The sequence below is a fragment of the Neophocaena asiaeorientalis genome, unplaced genomic scaffold, assembly GCF_003031525.2.
Source record: "Neophocaena asiaeorientalis asiaeorientalis breed wild unplaced genomic scaffold, Neophocaena_asiaeorientalis_V1.1 scaffold129, whole genome shotgun sequence".
NCBI lineage: Eukaryota > Metazoa > Chordata > Mammalia > Artiodactyla > Phocoenidae > Neophocaena > Neophocaena asiaeorientalis.
This window is the reverse complement of record NW_020172446.1, coordinates 4938193-4958091: the sequence shown is the minus strand read 5'-3', so window position 1 is coordinate 4958091 and position 19899 is coordinate 4938193. Positions and strand designations below refer to the sequence as shown.

Sequence of the window (19899 nt, the reverse complement as noted above, 5' to 3'; positions counted from 1 at the left end):
CAGGCGGACTCTCAACGACTGCGCCACCAGGGAAGCCCTACATAGCCCTTTTTACCCCATTCAGGTTCTGACACCTTATGTTGGGACTGTCCCTGTACAAATGCCCTTCTCACCGTGCTCAAGCTGACATCCCTTGGTGGGCAGTCACCATCACCATCCACTGCACAGATGCCTCCCCCTCCACCACTTGGGCTCAGATATCCTGAATGGACCTCCTTTCTGCATGGATCACCCCTCACATTCATTTGGGCTGCTCCTTCACGATGCTCTTCACTGTGTTTTAGTGACACCCAGCTCTGGGTCATGATAGTTTTACCTTGCTCAGCCCCACTTAATGGCTTTTGGATTGAATTGTTAGGGAAGGGATGGTGAAAAAGGAAGAGGACCGGTTTACATTCATTAATTGTTACAATTATAGCCTAAGAAAGCCATAGTCTTTTCTTAAGGGGCAGAGAGAGGAATGGGATTAGCAGTATAGTGGGATGGGCAAAGCTTGGACAAAGCATCTCCCAAGACAGAAACTTCAGTATTAAAGTGTATCTCTAAACTCTTTTTCCAAAATCTTTCCTGCTTAGTATTCCTTTGATTCTTAAGGCTTTGTCTTCTTAACACAATTAAGAAGACTCTAGCATATCTGGTACATAGCCCCCAATTTGCTGAATACATGAAAATAATGCATACTTCATGTCATTTGTCTGGCCTAGTTTCCCTCCATAGTAAGTATGGCTCATGTCATACATTTTACCAAAAGCAAAAAAACTTTTCTGCACCTGTGTTAAGAGCAACCAGATAGAATTGAGAAGACAAGATCAAGTCCTTTCTCATCCACTACCAAGCTAAGGAACCTTATTTAAGTCACTCAACTTTACTGGCCCCATCTCCTCATGGGTAATAATATACATATATACACACAATATATATACATATGATATATATACACACTAGTATTTACTGTGTGCTAACGTCAGGCACAGCATTACATACATTGTTTCAAGCAATCCTCACATCAGTCTTATGAAAGAGACCCTTTTATTATCCTCATATTACAAATAAGGAAAAAATAAAGTTCAGAGAACTTAATTTGTCCAAGATTATGCAGCAAGTGGTGGACCCAAGATTTCCAAATCTCAGCTATTAAACCTGATGTCATACCATCTTAAAAACATTTTAAATTCGAGGGGTTATAGATGATTTCTAAGTTCATTCTTGTTTTAAAATTCTAATTTTAAGAAATACTTAACAGATATTAAAGTAAATGAAGTTAAAACAATGAAGTAAAAACTTTTCTAAACGTTCACTCATGCCAGCTATTATAGTAGGTACTGGGCATACAAAGTTGAGACCAGATCTTTGCCTTCAAACAACTAACATACAATCATTATACCATAATGCTGTGATGGTATTACCCACAGAATTAAAAGGAAACAGAGGTGTGGCTGAAACAAAGAAAGGTATTATAAGAGGTTTTCTGGAGGCAATCACACTTCAGTTTTAAAAATAAGGAGTTAGGCAGAAACATGACTTTCCAGGCAAAGCGATTAGTATGTGAGAAGGCACGGTTACCTTGAAACAGCACTGTGTAATTGGTATGATTGGAACAGGAGTAAACAAGGGGAGGGAGAAGGAAAATTAAAGACACTGAATCACAGGAACAGCTGTTTACCAATTCATAATAATTTCTTTTAAGTACATTATTTTAGACCTCATATATTTAAAAGAACACGTATCTAGCAACAAATATAATGAACCCCTTGTTTATACTGGTCCAAATAATTCATTATCAAAGAACTGCTGCCCTGTGCATAAGCCATTTGACTAATCAACATCTACATATTCTTCCTATAGAAATGACTAAGATTAACCAGCATGGCCAACATTCCTCCATTCATATATTAAAAATCTTAAATTACAAAAATGTTTACTGTGAGATATCTTATGCATACAGAATAATATATAAAACACATTTACAATTGATAGAGTGAACAGCCAAGTAACTACCACCCAGGTCAAAAAACTATTGCCAGGGGCTTCCCTGATGGCGCAGTGGTTGGGAGTCCCCCTGCCAATGCAGGGGACACGGGTTCGTGCCCCGGTCCGGGAAGATCCCACATGCCGCGGAGCGGCTGGGCCCGTGAGCCATGGCCCCTGAGCCTGCGCGTCCGGAGCCTGTGCTCCGCAACGGGAGAGGCCACAACAGTGAGAGGCCCGTGTACCACAAAAAAAAAAAAAAAAATTAGGCAGGACTTCCCTGGTGGCACAGTGGTTAAGAACCCCCCTGCCAATGCAGGGGACACGGGTTCGTGCCCCGGTCCGGGAAGATCCCACAGGCCGCAGAGCAACTAAGTCCGTGCGCCACAACTACTGAAGCCCGCGCATAGAGCCCATGCTCTGCAACAAGAGAAGCCACTGCAATGAGAAGCCTGCGCACCACGAAAAAGAGTAGTCCCCACTAGCCACAGCTAGAGAAAGCCTACACGCAGCAACAAAGACCCAGCGCAGCCAAAAATAAATAAATAAAATTTAAAAACAACAGGCAAAAGAAACAGATACTTCAAAACTGATATCAAAATGCTAATAAATATGAAAGTCATCAGGGAACCCCAAAATAAAACTATGAGATACCATCACACCCACCAGAACGGCTCAAATTAAAGGACAAAAAGACAAAGGTTAAACAATTACAAGTGTAAGCAAGAATGTGAAGCAACTGTAACTCTCATACATTGATTTTGGAAAACTGACATTACCTATTATTATGAACATATACTTACCCTATGGATCAGCAATTCCATTCCTAGGACCTACCCAATCAAAACATATATATGTACATACTAGAAGACAAATGTAAGAATGTTCCTAGAAGCATTATTCATAATAACCCCCAAATGGAAATAACTCAATGGCCATCAACAGTAGATGGATAAATATTATACAATCAAGAAAACAAGCAAAATTAATCTATGGTGTTAAAGGCAGGGAATACACTGGGAAATGGTTTGAGGGGAGCTTCTGTGGGGTAGGTAATGGTCTCTTTTTGAACTGGGTATGTTCACTGTGTAAATCCATTAAATTATGTACTCATGATATATGGGCTTTTCTTTATGTTTGTTATCCTACAATTTTTAAAAGCTTACTAAGAATATTCTGGTGATTTTTGGCACAGACTTATCAGAGGTGGAACCTTTTTGTGTCAAATAGGGCTTTTTTGGTAGAAATCCAAATCCAATCGGCCCAAGAGAAAAATACTGGTTTAAATATCGAAATATGATCTACTAGAGCCAAAGTTTCAAAAGCAATCATCAGATCTTTGTCCTTCTCACCTCTCATTTCTGTTTTCTTTTGTGTGGGCTTTATTCTGTCAGGCAGTCAGGCACTCATTTTCCCATGTAACTCTGGAATTACTTCATCTTCACAGTCTAGAATTCTACTGGAAAACATCACTTTAAGTTATGACAAGTCTCAGAATTGGCCTATCTTGAGTCACATACCTTCCTGGAGCTCTTACAGCCCCATTTGAAACACTGGACTAAGAGTAGTGAAGGGTACTTTCCCAAGTGAAAATCAAGGCACTATTCTCAGAAATGGGGGAGTGAATGCCAAAGAGGCAAAAACACCTGTACATCTGGGGAAGGAGAGAGAAGAAATCCTTAATTTGCAGTTTCTCCCTGAGTTATGTCAAACTTGGTTAATAAAAGTATTATGTAACAGAGCTATCACATGATCCAGCAATCCCACTCCTGGGTATATATCCAGAAAAAAACAAAAACTCTACTTGGAAAAGATACGTGCACCGCAATGTTCATAACACTATTTACAATAGCCAAGACATGGAAACAACTCAAGTGCCCATCAACAGGCTGGCTTAAGAAGATGTAGTATATATACACAGTGGAATAGTACTCAGCCATAAAAAAGAATAAAATATTGCCATTTGCAGCAACATGGGTGGACCAAGAGAAGAACATGCTTAGTGAAGTCAGAGAAAGACAAATACTGTATCACTTATATGTAGACTCTAAAAAATAATTCAAATTAATCTACATACAAAACAGAAAGACTCATAGACCTAGAAAACAAGCTTATGGCTTCCAAAGGGGAGAGGGAGGACAGGAGGGACAAATTAAGAGTATAGGATTAACAGATATAAACTACTGTACATAAAATAAATAAGCAATAATGCTTTACTATATAGCACAGGGAATTACATTCAGTATCTTCTAATAACCTATAATAGAATCTGAAAAAAAAAAACTGAATCACTATGCTATATACCTGAAACACAATAATGTAAATCGATTACACTTAAATAATTTTGTTTTTTAAATATGTAACTTTTCCTATCTAAACCATCCATGCTGCTTTGAGTCTCTGAATTACTGGGAGAGGGAAATCAACAGTTTCTTATCAGATCTCTCCACTTCCAGTCTCTTTCTCCTAGGCTTTATCTTGCATACTATAGTCAAATGAAATCTTCCCAATATATGGCTTTAGTATGACAACCCTAACAAAGGAATCCAATTCTCCACCAAAGTTGAAGATTTTTAGCCTGTCACTCATGGTCTTCCATGATCTCACCCTAACTCTTTCACAGTTACATTATACTGCACCCCTCTGTGTACACAAAGTCAGTGCTTTTGAAGTGTTTGTCACTGTCACTGATATGTTTTAAATTATTAGGGTGTAACTGATATTTAATATGTCAGTCAAGAGATACAGGCATTAGCTTTCTTGCTACTTTTCCTTTCTGGTTTAAAAAGTATTAACAAAATGATTTATGAATGCTAAATTTGATCTTTTATATATATTTTCTTAAAGACAATATTCTTACTAAACTACGTTTATCCTTCTAAAATAAGACAATGTGGTAACTCTTCATGAAGTATGAGAGATAAAAATAGCACTTTCTTAATGGGAAGACTGTTAACAGAACTGTTTTCTCCGTATGATTCATCCTTTTCACGTGAATAAATTATTTACAGTTTATAACTTCAAATGGTTAAGTTTCAAAGACTTAGTACAGAAATTTTAGTTTTATTTTGATATATAAATAGAAACTCTAATAAGATGTACTATATTTTTTAGAGTATATTAAACAAGACATGTTCATAAACAGGCCACCTGGATCTTTAGGTAATTTCTTTAGGCTGGTATCTCCATCTTTTCACCCTCAGCTATAACTGATTTATACACATAACCAATTTACTAACTTGCTAGGGTTTCAGAATTAAAGTGATTTTTAATTTAAAAAAAGAGGAATTACAGCATGACAGGAATGACATTATTTTTAAAATAAAATATAAGCATCAATTAAACATACAAATATATCACTATTTTTATTTTCATTTAAGTGAGTATGTTGTGGGCTAAAAAGCTTAGACAAGATGTGTGATCTGTATTTTACACTTTAATACAAATTTTAGAACATAAAGTAAAACAATATTCTCTGTTCAAATCCACATATTTTTATCTGAAACATGACATTTATAAAACAAACAGCTCCTGCAACAAATGCAACATAGAAGAGTTATCTAAATTATTTTTTAATGGTTGTAGTGGAGCCAATTTTCCTCATTAAGTACCTACGGGGATTCAGCACTCTTTAGGTTGCTTGAATACAACCAAGAATGTGGTATTGATAAGTAAATATTATATATTAATTTAGTTAAACATTCAAGATAAAAGGATTGACTTCTGACTTAAACCTAAACCAAAAATGAATTTTGAAAATATATTTTAAAATACCCTCCCAACCACTGTTAACACACTCCTTTATGTGTTCACTCAACATTTTCCAGGAATTATAATTTTCTGTGTTTCCATAGGTCTTCCTACTGGGGCAGTTATCAATCATCTTCTTTCTCAATATATGTCTTTGCATTAACCCGTGCCATTTGCCGGGCCAAGTATCTGTCTCTCGCTGACATTACAGTTTCTTCGTTGCTCCGCTTTGCAAACTTGTTCACTGTCTCGTGTGGCCTCTCTTGTTCTTTGCCAGTCCCTTGGCATTTCTCTGTGAATCTGTGTTTTGCTCCCAGTGATGTTTCAGAACTAGAGGGTTTCTCTGTGTTTCTTTCTTTGTCCTTTTCCATGTTTCTCATTTTATTGGCTCTTTCCTGGTTAAGAAACCTATCCTTTGCCCTAGAATTTGGGCTTTCCTTTCTTTCTTGATTTCTTTCTGAAGATTGAACACTTACTTCTCGGTTTTCTCTATCTCTGTATTTATCACTGTTTTCATATCTTTCTTTCCTTGCTTTCATATGCTCTTCCTTTTCTTTGCTTTTCTCTTCCTTCTCTCCTCCTTTCTCAATGTGTCGGTCATAATCATTTCGTTGTCTGTCTCTTTCTTGTTCTCTTGAGGGGTATTTCTCCCTGTCTCTCTCCCTTTTCCATTCCCTATCATTTCTTTCTCTCTGGTCTCTTCCCCTCAGTCTATCTTCTTGTTCATGCCTCTTCCAGTGTGAATCTCTGTAACTGGCCTCTCTGTGCCTATGGGAATCCTTCTTTTCTTTTTGATAATCACGGTCAGTGTAATAGTTGTCCTGCCTGGATTGTCTCTCTTGGTGCTGATCTTCCCTTTTCTCATGTCCTCTTGACTTGGAACTTTTTGTGTGGTATTTGGTACCATGCTCTCTTTCTTCACTAGATGACTGTGAGTGGGTATGACTTCTGTGATGCCTGGAGTCATTTTTTAAGGTCTCTGTGCCCTTTTCCCTTCTGCAGTTCACTTTATTATCTTCTTCCATTTCATCATCCTCACTGCTCTTAGCATCAAAGTCACTGTCTGCATCTGGGTTTTCCTCTACTTTCACAACAGTTTGGAGAATGCAGTTCTCATGAGGTGTTGTTCTGTCTTCTGAACTTACTTCATCGGAATATCCCTTTGATTTCTCTTCTTTTATCCCAGACCTTAAGAAAAATAATGTAACAGAAAATGCTACATTATCAATTATAGTAAATAAATGAAGTGTTCATATAAAGTTCATCAGTACTTAAGTCAATACACCTACACTATATAAACCTTCTGATTATCCTAAATTCGAAAAGGTGCTGCTGTCTATTTACCTTGTAAACATCTGCAAACTAGTATTTTCTAACCATTCCGAATATTTTTAATATTGGTAGAAATGAAAAAGTAAAAATCAGCCCTTCTGTATGGACCACTAGAACCTTCAGGCAGGGGTGTGTGCAAGGTCTTCATTTTTGCCAAGCACAGACAAAGAATAATTGCGAAAAGATATATTCTGAAGATAAGTACTAGTTTACAACATGAGGTTCAAGTTGTGGCTTTATTGGATTTTTATTTTATTTTTAAAAATATTTAAAAATAGTCCTGGAAGAAGAAGATAAATTTTTTCACAGCAAAATGGTGACAAAACCTAATTCTAAATATCACTAAATAATACCTCTCATGACTGAAAAGGCACCAGCATCCTGCTCTACCCCTTGGCATCTTTTACAACAAAATGGAAATATGAGAATCTATCCAGCTATTACGATCAGTTACATTAACACTGTTTACATCACCTACATTTTCCCAGCCAATAAGCATGGTTAATTTATTTACATTACACATTTATTCTCACTAATCACTTACCAAACAAACAAAGCAACAACTATGGCTCTCTAGCAATTGCTGGCAAAAGTGTCTTGGCTAAAGGACTCACTAATAGTTAGGAATTCTATTATTAGACTCTGGGAATTGCAACTACTACATGACATTATGAAGTTTCACGGCTGGCCTCACAACAATTCCAGATGAAACTCTAATTTTTCATTCAAAAATTTCAGTCTTCAAATATGCTTTCTGAGACTCATAATTCTCATCAATTTTACAATCAAAACCTAGTAGTTGGGGTGTAATCCCTTCTCTTCATCCTTAATTCCATTCTCCTGCATCTCCTCTTTCCCTAGCAACAAAGACTCAGACCCTCTTATCTGAATGTTTCTATTCCAATAAATGATTTCCTTAGATACAAGTTTAAGACAAATTTTACCTTCAGCTATAAACTTACACCATAATCATTTCACCATCCCCATAATATTTTATAATTTTATTCAAAAATCCTCCAATCCTTACTTTCTAGACCAGTATTAATAGAAATGTCTACAGAAATGGGAAATTCCCTGACCGTCCAGTGGTTAGGACTCAGCACTTTCACTCCCGGGGCCCTGGTTCAATCCCTGGTTCGGGAACTAAGATACCACAGGCTGTGCAGCAAGGCCAGAAAAAAAAAAATGTCTACATAGTAATGTCCATATATCTGTGCTGTCCAATATGGTAGCCACTAGCCAAATGTGGCAATGGAATACTTGAAATGTGACTGTTGTGACCAAAATTTTAGATTTAATATAATTTAAATTTAAACAGCTACATGTAACTAGCGGCTACGTATTGGATAATGTATTTCTAAGCCCTTGATTATGTGAATCTTATGTTTTATGGAGGCTAGGTCCTATTTATGAAAAAAATATACTTCTCTTTTTGGGAGGAGATGTGGGGATATATGTATATGTATAGCTGATTCACTTTGTTATAAAGCAGAAACTAACACACCATTGTAAAGCAATTATACTCCAATAAAGATGTTAAAAAATATATATATACACTTCTCTTTTTATATACTATCTGAACATGTGTGTAGAATTACTGTAAAATAAAAATAAACTTGAACTAAAAGTTTTTTAATTAAAAAACTGTAAATCCCTAGTTATTCATTCAATTAGGTCAGGTTTGGCTAACAACACAATATGCAATACTGCAATCCTCTACTTCCAGAGAGTTAAAATGATCTCACAATCACAAATCATGAACAGTATCTTTCTTCTAAATATTCCATATGCCACATCTCACCTGGCTTCACGAAAGCTGCATGTAGGTACTTCCTCTTCACCAACTGCTTGATTTAATAGGTGCCTATAAAATCCACTGAGATCGCTCTGCTTGGTTACATCCAAACGTGCTAAGAGAATGAAAGCAAAAGTGAGAATAATATATTCAAAAAGGCAAAATGCAGTTCAGTTTCACAGGCACAGAGTATGTAACACAGTGTATGAAGTGGTGCTCTAGATGAACACATAGTACATGCTTAGACCAAGTCTTATACATTTGGTTTTCTTCCACTTAAAGTTGATAAGCACTTGCCAATTAAGCTATTTTTAAGTACACATTTTACTTAGACCTTGAGAAATGACCACGAGTAGGAAGCAATGAAGTAAAGCACTAAGGTATTCTTTGGCCTCTGCACATCTTTGTTCTTCCTTGAATTAATGTTATTCTTTTTGTAAATGCCCAGTTAATGCTCCTTGGGTGATGTTACTCTAGTTTTCTCATCCCAGGAAATACAACTAGGATTTAAATCTCAGTTTATACTGCTTTTGACAAATGTCATGCTTTCCATGCCTTGTAATCAATGTTTTTACATTTGAAATCATTTTCTAAGGCAATGACTTGTGATAATCATAGCTTTAAGCAACAAAGTGAGAGGTAATTGTAAAGTTCAGTAGAAGTAATAGTTACTAAGAGTGCAACTGTGTTTTTAGTTAAAATCTCCTGTTTTATAATATACATAACATCATATATCTTGTATCCTGCATTCATATACATAAATTATGACAACATTATAATCTAAAAGTTCAGTGACGGGCAAATGGTTAACCACAGGGCAGAACTCTCCTGTTTGTTTCCTGCTACTCCTCTCCCTTATCCATTTCACCTTCAAGTGCAGCAGCCCTCCTTTCTCTTTCTTCCTCTTCAGCTCTCTCTTGCAGTTTTTTCTTATAAGCAGATGTTACAAATGCCTCTTTATCATCAAATTCTCCCTTTTCCATTTCTCGTTCTCTTTGTATTTTCTTTTCCATTCTTTTTTCCTGTTCCTTTTTTCTGATCTCAACTGCTTTTAGTAAGTTGTGAATGTACTTGGGCTAGGGGGAAAAAATAAGATTATTTAGGAAAGAGTCAAAGATAATTAACTGTTAATATTCAATTTTTATCATGAATTTATTACTCTAGAAATTCATTGATAGAAATCCAAATAAATAGGACTGTCAACTTCTCAAAATTCAATATAAATTTACTAGCAAAATAATAATATTCTTCTCAATAGAAATTTAAGTATAAAAACAAAAAGTTATTCAAAATGGCATTTAAAAAATATCTCAAGCTAAATAGGTCATTTTCCCACTGTTTTTCTCTCCCTTTTTACAAAATGGTATTGTCTTACTTCAACAGATACGTGAATAGGAAGGCTTCTGACTAATTTTTCACATTAGTTGAAATATAATCATTTAAAATAGTAGCTTTAATATCATTTTAGAGCACCACTTTATCTGTAGATACTGTAAGGTGTAAAGATCCTTAAATACCAGTCTGTGCTTTGTGAAAGAATAAGAGTGATAGAAAATTTGAACTTATTTCATTCAATCTCCACACCCTAACTTGTTTTTTCAAACTAAAAATATGACCATGTTACATGCAGATGATTCAGCTACCAGCTAGGAAGCAATAAAAAATTATAAGACACAAACATGAACAGGAGAAGCAGCAGTACAAAGACTTTCTTAGGAAAAACTTTCAAAAAATAATCTGCAGAAGTTTTAAAGCAAAAATCCAAAATTTATAAAATTGTTAGATAATTCTCTTGCTCCTGTTAGGATACTAAATATATAGTTTCCTAGGTTCTCAATCAAATCCATACTATCTGGAACTAGGGGCTCTTCACACTTCAAATACCTAAAAGCTTTTTCTCAGATCATTCTCATGTTGAAATAAGCGTAAGTTACAAAATGCAGGTCAAGGTCAAAGAAACTTTGTATTTTCAGCTACAAACCTTTCGGTCTTTTCCCAAAAGCAATTTTGGATTACTTTCTTCCTTTTTTTTCTTCATTTCATCATAAATACTGTCATATTCATATACAGTAGAATCTTCTGCAAGGGCCTTTTGGATTTCCAGTTTGGTCTTTAAAGAAAACATTGAACATGTTTCAAAAATATGAGCCAACTAATAGATACTACAAAAAGTCTAAGTAATTCTTTTGAGACAGGATCATAAATCAGAAATATATCATAAAAATTGTATCAATCACATTTTAAACTTAAAGCACTTAGAATAGAGCCTGACAGAGAGTTAAGTGTTCAGTAAACATTATTATCTATTCACTTGTACATAAACAGAATTATCTACAAAAGGACCAGGGTATGACTTAGTAACACCTAACCTTAATTTTGAGATGCCTATATTACATATTAAACTTCCATATCATTTTTACTTGTGTTACCAAATAAAATGTTCAAGTTTCAAATGGTAGGAAATACTTTTTTTTTTGGTAATTGAAAAATACTTTACTTTTAGAGATGTCACCTTCAGAATTTAAAATAAGCAGTATATTCACTACAGAAATACAAGTAGTTTAAAAAAAATTTTGTCTCTGATACATTTTTCATAAAAATATTTTAATACGGACTTCCCTACTGGCACAGTGGTTAAGAATCCACCTGCCAATGCAGGGGACACAGGTTCAATCCCTGGTCCAGGAAAATCCCACATGCCACGGAACAACTAAGCCCGTGAGCCACAACTACTGAGCCTGCGCTCTAGAGCCTGTGCACCACAACTACTGAAGTCTACAAGCCCTAGAGCCCACACGCCACAACTACTGAGCCCACACGCCTCAACTACTGAAGCCCACACACTCTAGGGCTCACAGGCCACAACTACGGAGCCCACGTGCTGCTACTATTGAAGCCCACGCCTAGAGCCTGTGCTCCGCAACAAGAGAAGCCACCGCAGTGAGAAGCCTATGTATTGCAACGAAGAGTAGCCCCCACTTGCCACAACTAGAGAAAGCCCGTGCACAGCAACAAAGACCCAATGCAGCCAAAAAAAAAAAAAAAAAATTTTAATAATTATAAGGAAATACTTATTTATTTTCATTGAAGTATAACTTACATTATGATTTGACATTTGTATACATTGTGAAATGATCACCACAGTAAGTCTAGTTACCATCTGTCACCATACAAAGTCACCAAAAAAAAAATTTTTCCCCTCATGATAAAAACTTCTAAGATTACTTCCCTAGCAATTTTCAAATTTGAATACAGTATTACTGACTACAGTAACCATGCTGTACATTACATCGTCATGACTTATTTACTTTATAACTTGAATTTCGTATTTTTCTTTTTTTTTTCTTTTTTTAAAAATAAATTTATTTATTTTATTTTTGGCCACGTTGGGTCCTTGTTCCTGCGCGGGCTTTCTCTAGTTGCAGTGAGCAGGGGCCACTCTCCACTGCAGTACACAGGCTTCTCACTGCAGTGGCTTCTCCCGTTGTGGAGCACAGGCTCCAGGTGCGTGGGCCTCAGCAGTTGTGGCTCGCAGGCTCCAGAGCACAGGCCCAGTAGCTGTGGTGCATGGGCTTAGTTGCTCTGCAGCATGTGGGATCTTCCTGGACCAGGGCCCGAACCCATGTCCCCTGCATTGGCAGGCAGACTCCCAACCACTGCGCCACCAGGGAAGCCCTGAATTTTGTATTTCTTGATCCTCTTCATTGATTTCACCAACCCCCCATCCCCCTCCCCTCTGGCAACCATAAATCTTTTCTCTATGAGTTTTGTTTTGTTTGATCATTTTGTTTTTTAGATTCCACATATAAGTGAAATCATATGGTATTTGTCTTTCTCTGACTTATTTCACTTAGCACGATACCCTCAAGGTCCATCCATGTTGTTGTAAATGGCAAGATTTCTTTTTATTTTTTTTATGGCTGAGTAATATTCCATTTGTGTGGCATGGAATATTTTATCCATTCACCCGTCAACGGACCCTTAGGTTGTTACCATATCCTGGCCATTATAAATAATGCTGCAATGAACACACGGGTGCATGTATCTTTTTGAATTAATATTTTCATTTTCTTTGGATAAATACACAGAGGTGGAATTGCTAGATCATGTGGTAGCTCTATCTTTAATTTTTGAGGAAGCTCGATACCATCTTCCATACTGGCTGTACCAATTTACATTCCCACCAACAGTATACGAGGGTTCCCTTTTCTCCACATTTTTGCCAACACTTGTTATATGTTGTCTTTTTCATAAGTCATTCTGACAGGTGTGATGTGATATCTCACTGTGGTTTTGATTATTAGTTCCCTGATGATTAGTGCTGTTGAACATCTTTTCAAGTGCTTGTTGGCCATCTGTATGTCTTCTCTGGAAAAATGTCTACTTAGATACTCTGCCCATTTTTTTTTCTTTTTCTTAAATTAATTTTTATTGGAGTATAATTGATTTACGTTGCGTTAGTTTCTGCTATACAGCAAAGTTTATCAGCTATACATGTATCTGCCCATTTTTAATTGGATTGTTTTTTGTTTTTGAGCTTATGAGTTCTTTATTTTGGATATCAACCCTTTATCAGATATATGACTTGCAAGCATCTTCTCATGTTCAGTAGGATGCCTTTTATTCTGTTGATGGTTTCCTTCACTGTGCAGAGCTTTTTAGTTTGACATAGTTTCATTTGTTTATTTTTGCTTTTGTGCTCATTGCCTTTGGAGTCAGATCAAAAAAATATCACCAAGAACGTTATCAAGAAACTTACCACCTGTTTTCTTCTGGAAGTTTTATGGTTTCAGGTCTTACATTCAAATCTTTAATCCATTTTGAGTTAATTTTTGTGCATGCTGTACACTAGTGGTCCAGTTTCATTCTGTCACATGTGGCTGTCCAGTGTTCCCAATACTGTGTTGAAGAGACTGTCCTTTCCCCATTGTACATTCTTCCCTCCTTTATCATAAATTGATTGACTGTATATGCATGGGTTTATTTATGGGCTCTCTATTCTGTTCCATGACCTATGTGTCTGTTTTTATGCCAATACCATATTGTTTTGATTACTATAGCTTTGCAATATAGTTTGAAATCAGGGAGTGTGACACCTCTTGTTTTGTTGTTCTTTCTCCAGATTGTTTTGGCTAGACGAAATCTTCATGGTTCCACACAAATTTTAGGATGGCTTGTTCCATTTCTATCAAAAATGCCCTTAGAATTTTGAAAGGGAATGCACTAAATCTGTACACTGCTTTGGGTAATATGAACATTTAATCAAAATTAAGTCTTCCAGTTCATGAGCATGGAATCTTTCCATTTATTTTTGTCTTCTTCAATTTCTTTCATCAATGTTTTATGGTTTGCCATGTACAGGTCTTTCACCTCTTTGGCTAAATTTATTCCTAGAATTTTATTCTCTTTGATGCAACTGTAAATGAGATTGTTTTCATAATTTTTATTTTTGATAGTTCATTGATAGTATATAAAAACAACAGATTTCTGTATATTAATTTTGTATCCTGCAACTTTACTGAACTCATTTATTAATTCTAACAGTTTTTTTTGGCAGAGTCTTTATAGTTTTCCATACATAAAATCATGTCATTTGCAAATATTAATAGTTTTACTTCTTCCTTTCCAAATTGGATGACTTTTATTTCTTTTTCTTGCCTAACTGCTGTGACTAGGACTTCCAATACCATGTTGAATAGAAGTGGCAAGAGTGTGCATCCTTGTCTTCTTCCTGATTTTAAGGGAAAAGGTTTCAGCTTTTCACCATTCAGTATGATGCTAGTGGTTGGCTTGTCATATATGGACTTTACTATGTTGAGGTATGCTCCATGCATATCCACTTTGTTGAGAGTTTTCATCAAAAATGTAATGCTGCATTTCAACAAATGCTTTTTATGCATCTATTGAGATAATCATTGATTTCTGTCCTTCATTTTATTAATGTGGTGTATTACATTGATTGATTTGTGGGTGTTAAAATATCCTGATATCCTTGGAATAAATCCCACTTGATTATGACATATGCTCCTTTTAATGTATTATTGAATTTGGTTTGCTAATATTTTGGTGAGGATTTTTGCATCTATGTTTATCAGGGATACTGGTCCATAATTTTCTTTTCTTGTGGGGTCCTTGACTGGTTTTGGTATCAGAATAATGCTGCTCACAAAAAATAAGTTTGGAAGAGTTCCCTCCTTCTTTTTTTTTTAAATTTTATTATGCAGTCTCTGCAGAGACTGTCAAAAATTGCCAGTGCCGACTATATTTCAAGTCGTCATGGAAGGGTATGGGGAAAAGTTTTCAATTAGCAATATCACACCTCGGATAAACCTCATTGGCTATGATACTGCCACTGCACAAGGCCCCCCTCTTCTGTTTTCTAAAAGAGTTTGAGAAGGATTGGTATTAAATCTTCTTTAAATATTTGGTAGAATTCACCAGTGAAGCCTGGTCCTGGACTTTTGTTTGCTGGGAGTTGATTACTGATTGAACTCCTTACTAGTAATCAGTCTATTCAGATTTTCTATTTTCTCATGATTCAGTCTTGGAAGATTGTATGTTTCTAGGAATTTATCCAGTTCTTCTAGGTTGTCCAATTTGTTGGAATATAATTATTCATTTTCTTACGATCCTCTGTATTTCTTTGGTATCAGTTGTAATCTCTCCTCTTTCATTTCTGATTTTATTTATTTGAGACCTCTCTTTTTCTTAGTGAGCCTAACTAAAGGTCTGTCAATTTTATCTCTTCAAAGAACCAGCTCTTCAGTTCACTGATCTTTTCTACTGTCTTTTTAGTGCCTACTTCTTTTTTTAAAATAAATTTTTATTATTTATTTATTTTTGGCTGTGTTGGGTCTTCATTGCTGCACATGGGCTTTCTCTAGTTGTGGCGAGCAGGGGCTACTCTTTGTTGTGCGTGGGCTTCTCATTGCAGTAGCTTCTCTTGTTGCAGAGCATGGGCTCTAGGCACGCTGGCTTCAGTAGCTGTGGCTCACGGGCTCTAGAGCACAGGGTCAGTAGGTGTGGTGCACAGGCTCAGTTGCTCCGTGGCATGTGGGATCTTCCCGGACCAGGGTTCAAACCCGTGTCCCCTACATTGGCAGGTGGATTCTTAACCACTGCACCACCAGGGAAGTCCCTTAGTTCCTATTTCTGCTCTAATTTTTACTATTGCCTTCCTTCCGCTTTGGGCTTCATTTGTTCTTTTCTAGTTCTTTTAGATTTCTGATTTTTGTTTCTTGAGGCAGGCCTGTATTGCTTTAAACACCCATCTTAGAACTGTTTTTGTTGTATTCCACGGATTTCGGTATGCTGTATTTCCACTGTCTTTTATCTCAAGGTATTTTTTATTTCTCCTTTGATATCTTCATTGCCCTATTGGTTGCTCAGTAGCATGTTGTTTAATCTCCACATATTTGTGATTTTTCCAGCTTTCTCCTTGTAATTTCTAATTTCATACCACTGTGGTTAGAATGATGCTTGATATGATTTCAATCTTTTTAAATTGATTAAGACTTGTGTTGTGGCCTAGCATATGTTCTATCCTAGAGAACAGTCCATGAGCACTTGGGAAGAATGTATTCTGTTGCTTTTGGATGGAATATTCTGTACCTATCTATTAAGTCCATCTGGTGTAATGTGTCATTTAAGGCCAATGTTTCCTTATTGATTTTCTGTCTGGATGATCTACCCATTGATATAAGTGGGGTATTAAAGTCCCCTGCTATTATTGTATTGCTGTCAATTTCTCCCTTTAGGTCTGTTAATGTTTGCTTTATATATTTAGGTGCTCCTGTGTTGGGTGCACAAAAATTTACAAGTGTTATAACTTTTGTTGGACTGATCCCTATATCATTATGTAATACCCATCTTTGTCTTTTATTAAAGTCTTTGTTTTAAAGTATATTTTGTCTGATATTGGTATACTCACCTTTCTTTTAGTTTCCATTTGCATGAAATATCTTTTTCCATCCCTTCGCTTTCAGTCTGTGTGTGTCCCTACATCTGAGGTAAGTCTCTTGTAGACAGTACATAGATGAGTCTTGTTTTTTACCCATGCAGCCATTCTATGTCTTTTGATTGGAGAATTTGGTCCATTTACCTTTAAAGTAATTACTAATATGTATGTACTTATTGCCATCTTGTTAATTGTTTTCTGGCTGTTTGTAGGTCCTCTCTGGGGAAATACTTTAATGTTCCTCCTCCTGCTTTCAGGCCATCAAAATCTTATCTAGAGTTTCAGGCCAGCTCACCCCCTACCTCTTAAACGAGACCATCTCTGAGGGCTTTTACCCCCAATTAGGTCTTTCTTTTGAAGTCTGATGGCACATTCTGTACTGCAATACATAGTTCCTAAGAATACTCCTGATGTTATTATTTTCTAATTATTTCACAAATCTTAGCCTCTTGTCCCAACTTGTAAGTTCCTGAGGTACAGAAAGAACACATTTTAACTTTTTCTTTAATTGGTACATTGCCTAATGCAATGTGGAACATAAAAGTGATCCTTTTAAGTGATAGGGTGGATAGTATAAATTATTCAAAGAACTGACCTGATATTCTCAGGTTTTTACATGTCAACAATCAGACTGGAATGATGTACATGCCAAATTAAAAACTTTTTTTCTGGAATATTGCTTATTAAAAAATAATAATTTTTAAAAACATTTCAACATTTACTTTAACCTCAGAAAAACAATAATTCTCCTGCCTACATGGTGAATTAGCACTGCTGCTCCCTGCCCAAAACCAACCTGGAAAACTCAGAGGAGGAAAACATGGAATCCAAGAAATCATCACCATCACACCAACAAAAAGCAAGGGAAACAGGACACTGTTTTAAATTGATAACTTACTTGTTTGTATATTGGGAGAGTGGCAAGAGGGCATGTGTGTAGGTATAGGGTATTATCAATTAACTTAAGTCCCAAAATATATAAAGTAAAAACTGAACAGAAATCTAAGGAAAAACAGACAAGTCCAAAACTATAATAGGAGATTTTAACATATGCCTCTCAGTAATTAAGAGACCAAAAAAATTAGTATGAATATATATGGATTCACACAACTGGCCAAAAAACACCATTTAGAATATTTTTTCAAGCATCAAAGGAATATTTATTAAAAACTACTGGACCACACAGTTAATCTCAACACATTTTTTAAAGACATGAAACAATACAATGCATCATCTTGGAACACAAAGAAATCATGTTAAAAATCAGTAACATAAAGGAAACAAAAAACCCCTATATGTTTAAAAATTAAGTTCTAAATAACCCACAGATCAAAGAAGAAATCATAACAGAAATTATAAAATATTTTGAACTGAATAAAAAGTACTACTTACCAAAAACTTGTGAGATAAAGCACAGCTATAGCAGTGCTTAGAGGAAAATGTATAGCTTTAAACACATTAGAAAAGAGAAAGGGCTTTTGAAAACAGCTATGCACTCATTTCAAAAAGTAAGAAAAATAACAAAATAAAGCCAAAGAAAGCAGAATGAAGAAAACACTAATTTGTCAGGATAGAAAGTAATGAATGAGAAACAAACTTAACCCACTAAATCTTGGGACTGTCAGACTTTTATATTTTTTTCAATCTGGATAATTACAGTGAAAGAAAAGGAAAATCACAGGCCAATCTCACTGATGATAAGAAAAAGAAAAACTCCTTAACATTTAAAACAAAAATCCTTAATGAAATTTTAGTAAACCAAATGCAATGGAACATAAAAAGAAGAATACTCTATACCTATATTGTGTTTATATCATTTATGTGAAGTGATCATTACTGATTTTCTAAAGTTAAATTGATATTTACTGGTATGAATATAGTTCATGCATGACTTTCAAAAAATAAAACACAACAACAAACAAAACCTCAAACCAAGACCAGAAAAGAACTGCCTTAGCTTGAAAACAGGTATCTACCAAACACCTACAGGAAATATTATTTTAATGATGACATATTAAAAGTTTTTCCAGTGAAACAGGGAATAAGATAATAATGTTGACAACATCAGTTCTGTGCACCTGATGGCCAGATAAAAAAAATGATGGGAAAGGAGAAGAGGGGAGAGAAGGGAAGGGGAGAAAAGAAAACAAAAGAAAAAAAAAAAAGAGAAAAGAAAAGAAAAGGACTTCCCTGGTGGCACAGTGGTTGGGAGTCCGCCTGCTGATGCAGGGGACATGGGTTCGAGCCCTGGTCCAGGAGGATCCCACATGCTGTGGAGCAACTAAGCCCATGTGCCACAACTACTGAGCCTGTGCACCACAACTGCTACTGAGGTGCGCCATGGCTACTGAGGCCTGCACACCTGCAGCCTGTGCTCCGCGACAGGAGAGGCCACCACAGAGAGAGGCCACTGCAGAGACAGGCCTGCACATTGCAGTGGGGGGTGTCCCCGCTCACCACAGCTGGAGAAAGCCTGTGCACAGCAGCGGAGACTCAACACAGCCAAAAATAAATAAATAAAAAATAAATAAAAAATTTAGAAAAGGAAAGAAGAAAGGTCTAACAGATAAAGTACCCCATTTCTAAGAGTAAGTATTTTCCCTTAGATTTAGTAAATACAATCAAGGTGGTATTCTTCATGATAAAATTTAGTTTGAGATTAAAGCAGAAGAGTTGAATCATTCAAGTGGGGAAAATAAGGTGAAAGGTAGTATAGCAGCAGCAGGCAGGTGAGAGGTAGAAGAGCTGTAGCAGCATCCCCAATTTCCAGGCAAATTATGAAAAAGTCCCACTATCAAAAAAGCGGATTTGAACAAGCCAGAGTTAAGAATAAAATCAGATTTGGGACTTATGCTTTAAGTGAATAAGAAAAGGCAACACAGGGACTTCCCTGGTGGCACAGTGGTTGGGACTCCATGCTCCCAGTTCGGGGGGTGGCCCTGGTTCGATCCCTGGTCAGGGAGCTAGATCCCACATGCATGTTGCAACTAAGGAGCCGGGTCTATAAAATTAATTAATTAAAAAAAAAAAAAAAAAGGCAAGGCTTCTCTGGGGGCGCAGGGGTTGAGAGTCCGCCTGCCGATACAGGGGACGAGGG

At 36.2% G+C, this 19899-nt stretch overlaps 1 protein-coding gene and 1 non-coding gene across 2 annotated transcripts in view; both read right to left on the bottom strand.

Annotated features, from left to right (window-relative positions):
• Nucleotides 1–5307: 5307 nt before the first annotated feature.
• NSRP1 (nuclear speckle splicing regulatory protein 1) overlaps nucleotides 5308–19899 on the bottom strand; it is a 63887-nt gene continuing 49295 nt past the window's right edge. The window contains exons 4-7 of the mRNA XM_024737320.1: nucleotides 10827–10955; nucleotides 9714–9921; nucleotides 8852–8960; nucleotides 5308–6906 (exon numbers count right to left, since the gene is read on the bottom strand). Of these exons, the coding sequence (XP_024593088.1) occupies nucleotides 5844–6906; nucleotides 8852–8960; nucleotides 9714–9921; nucleotides 10827–10955 (1509 nt within the window). The 3' untranslated portion in view covers nucleotides 5308–5843. The remainder of the gene's footprint in view (nucleotides 6907–8851; nucleotides 8961–9713; nucleotides 9922–10826; nucleotides 10956–19899) is intronic.
• Nucleotides 15070–15209, bottom strand: LOC112394544 (U4 spliceosomal RNA). The gene has a single exon (XR_003002173.1). It is a non-coding gene; the product is annotated as a U4 spliceosomal RNA (small nuclear RNA).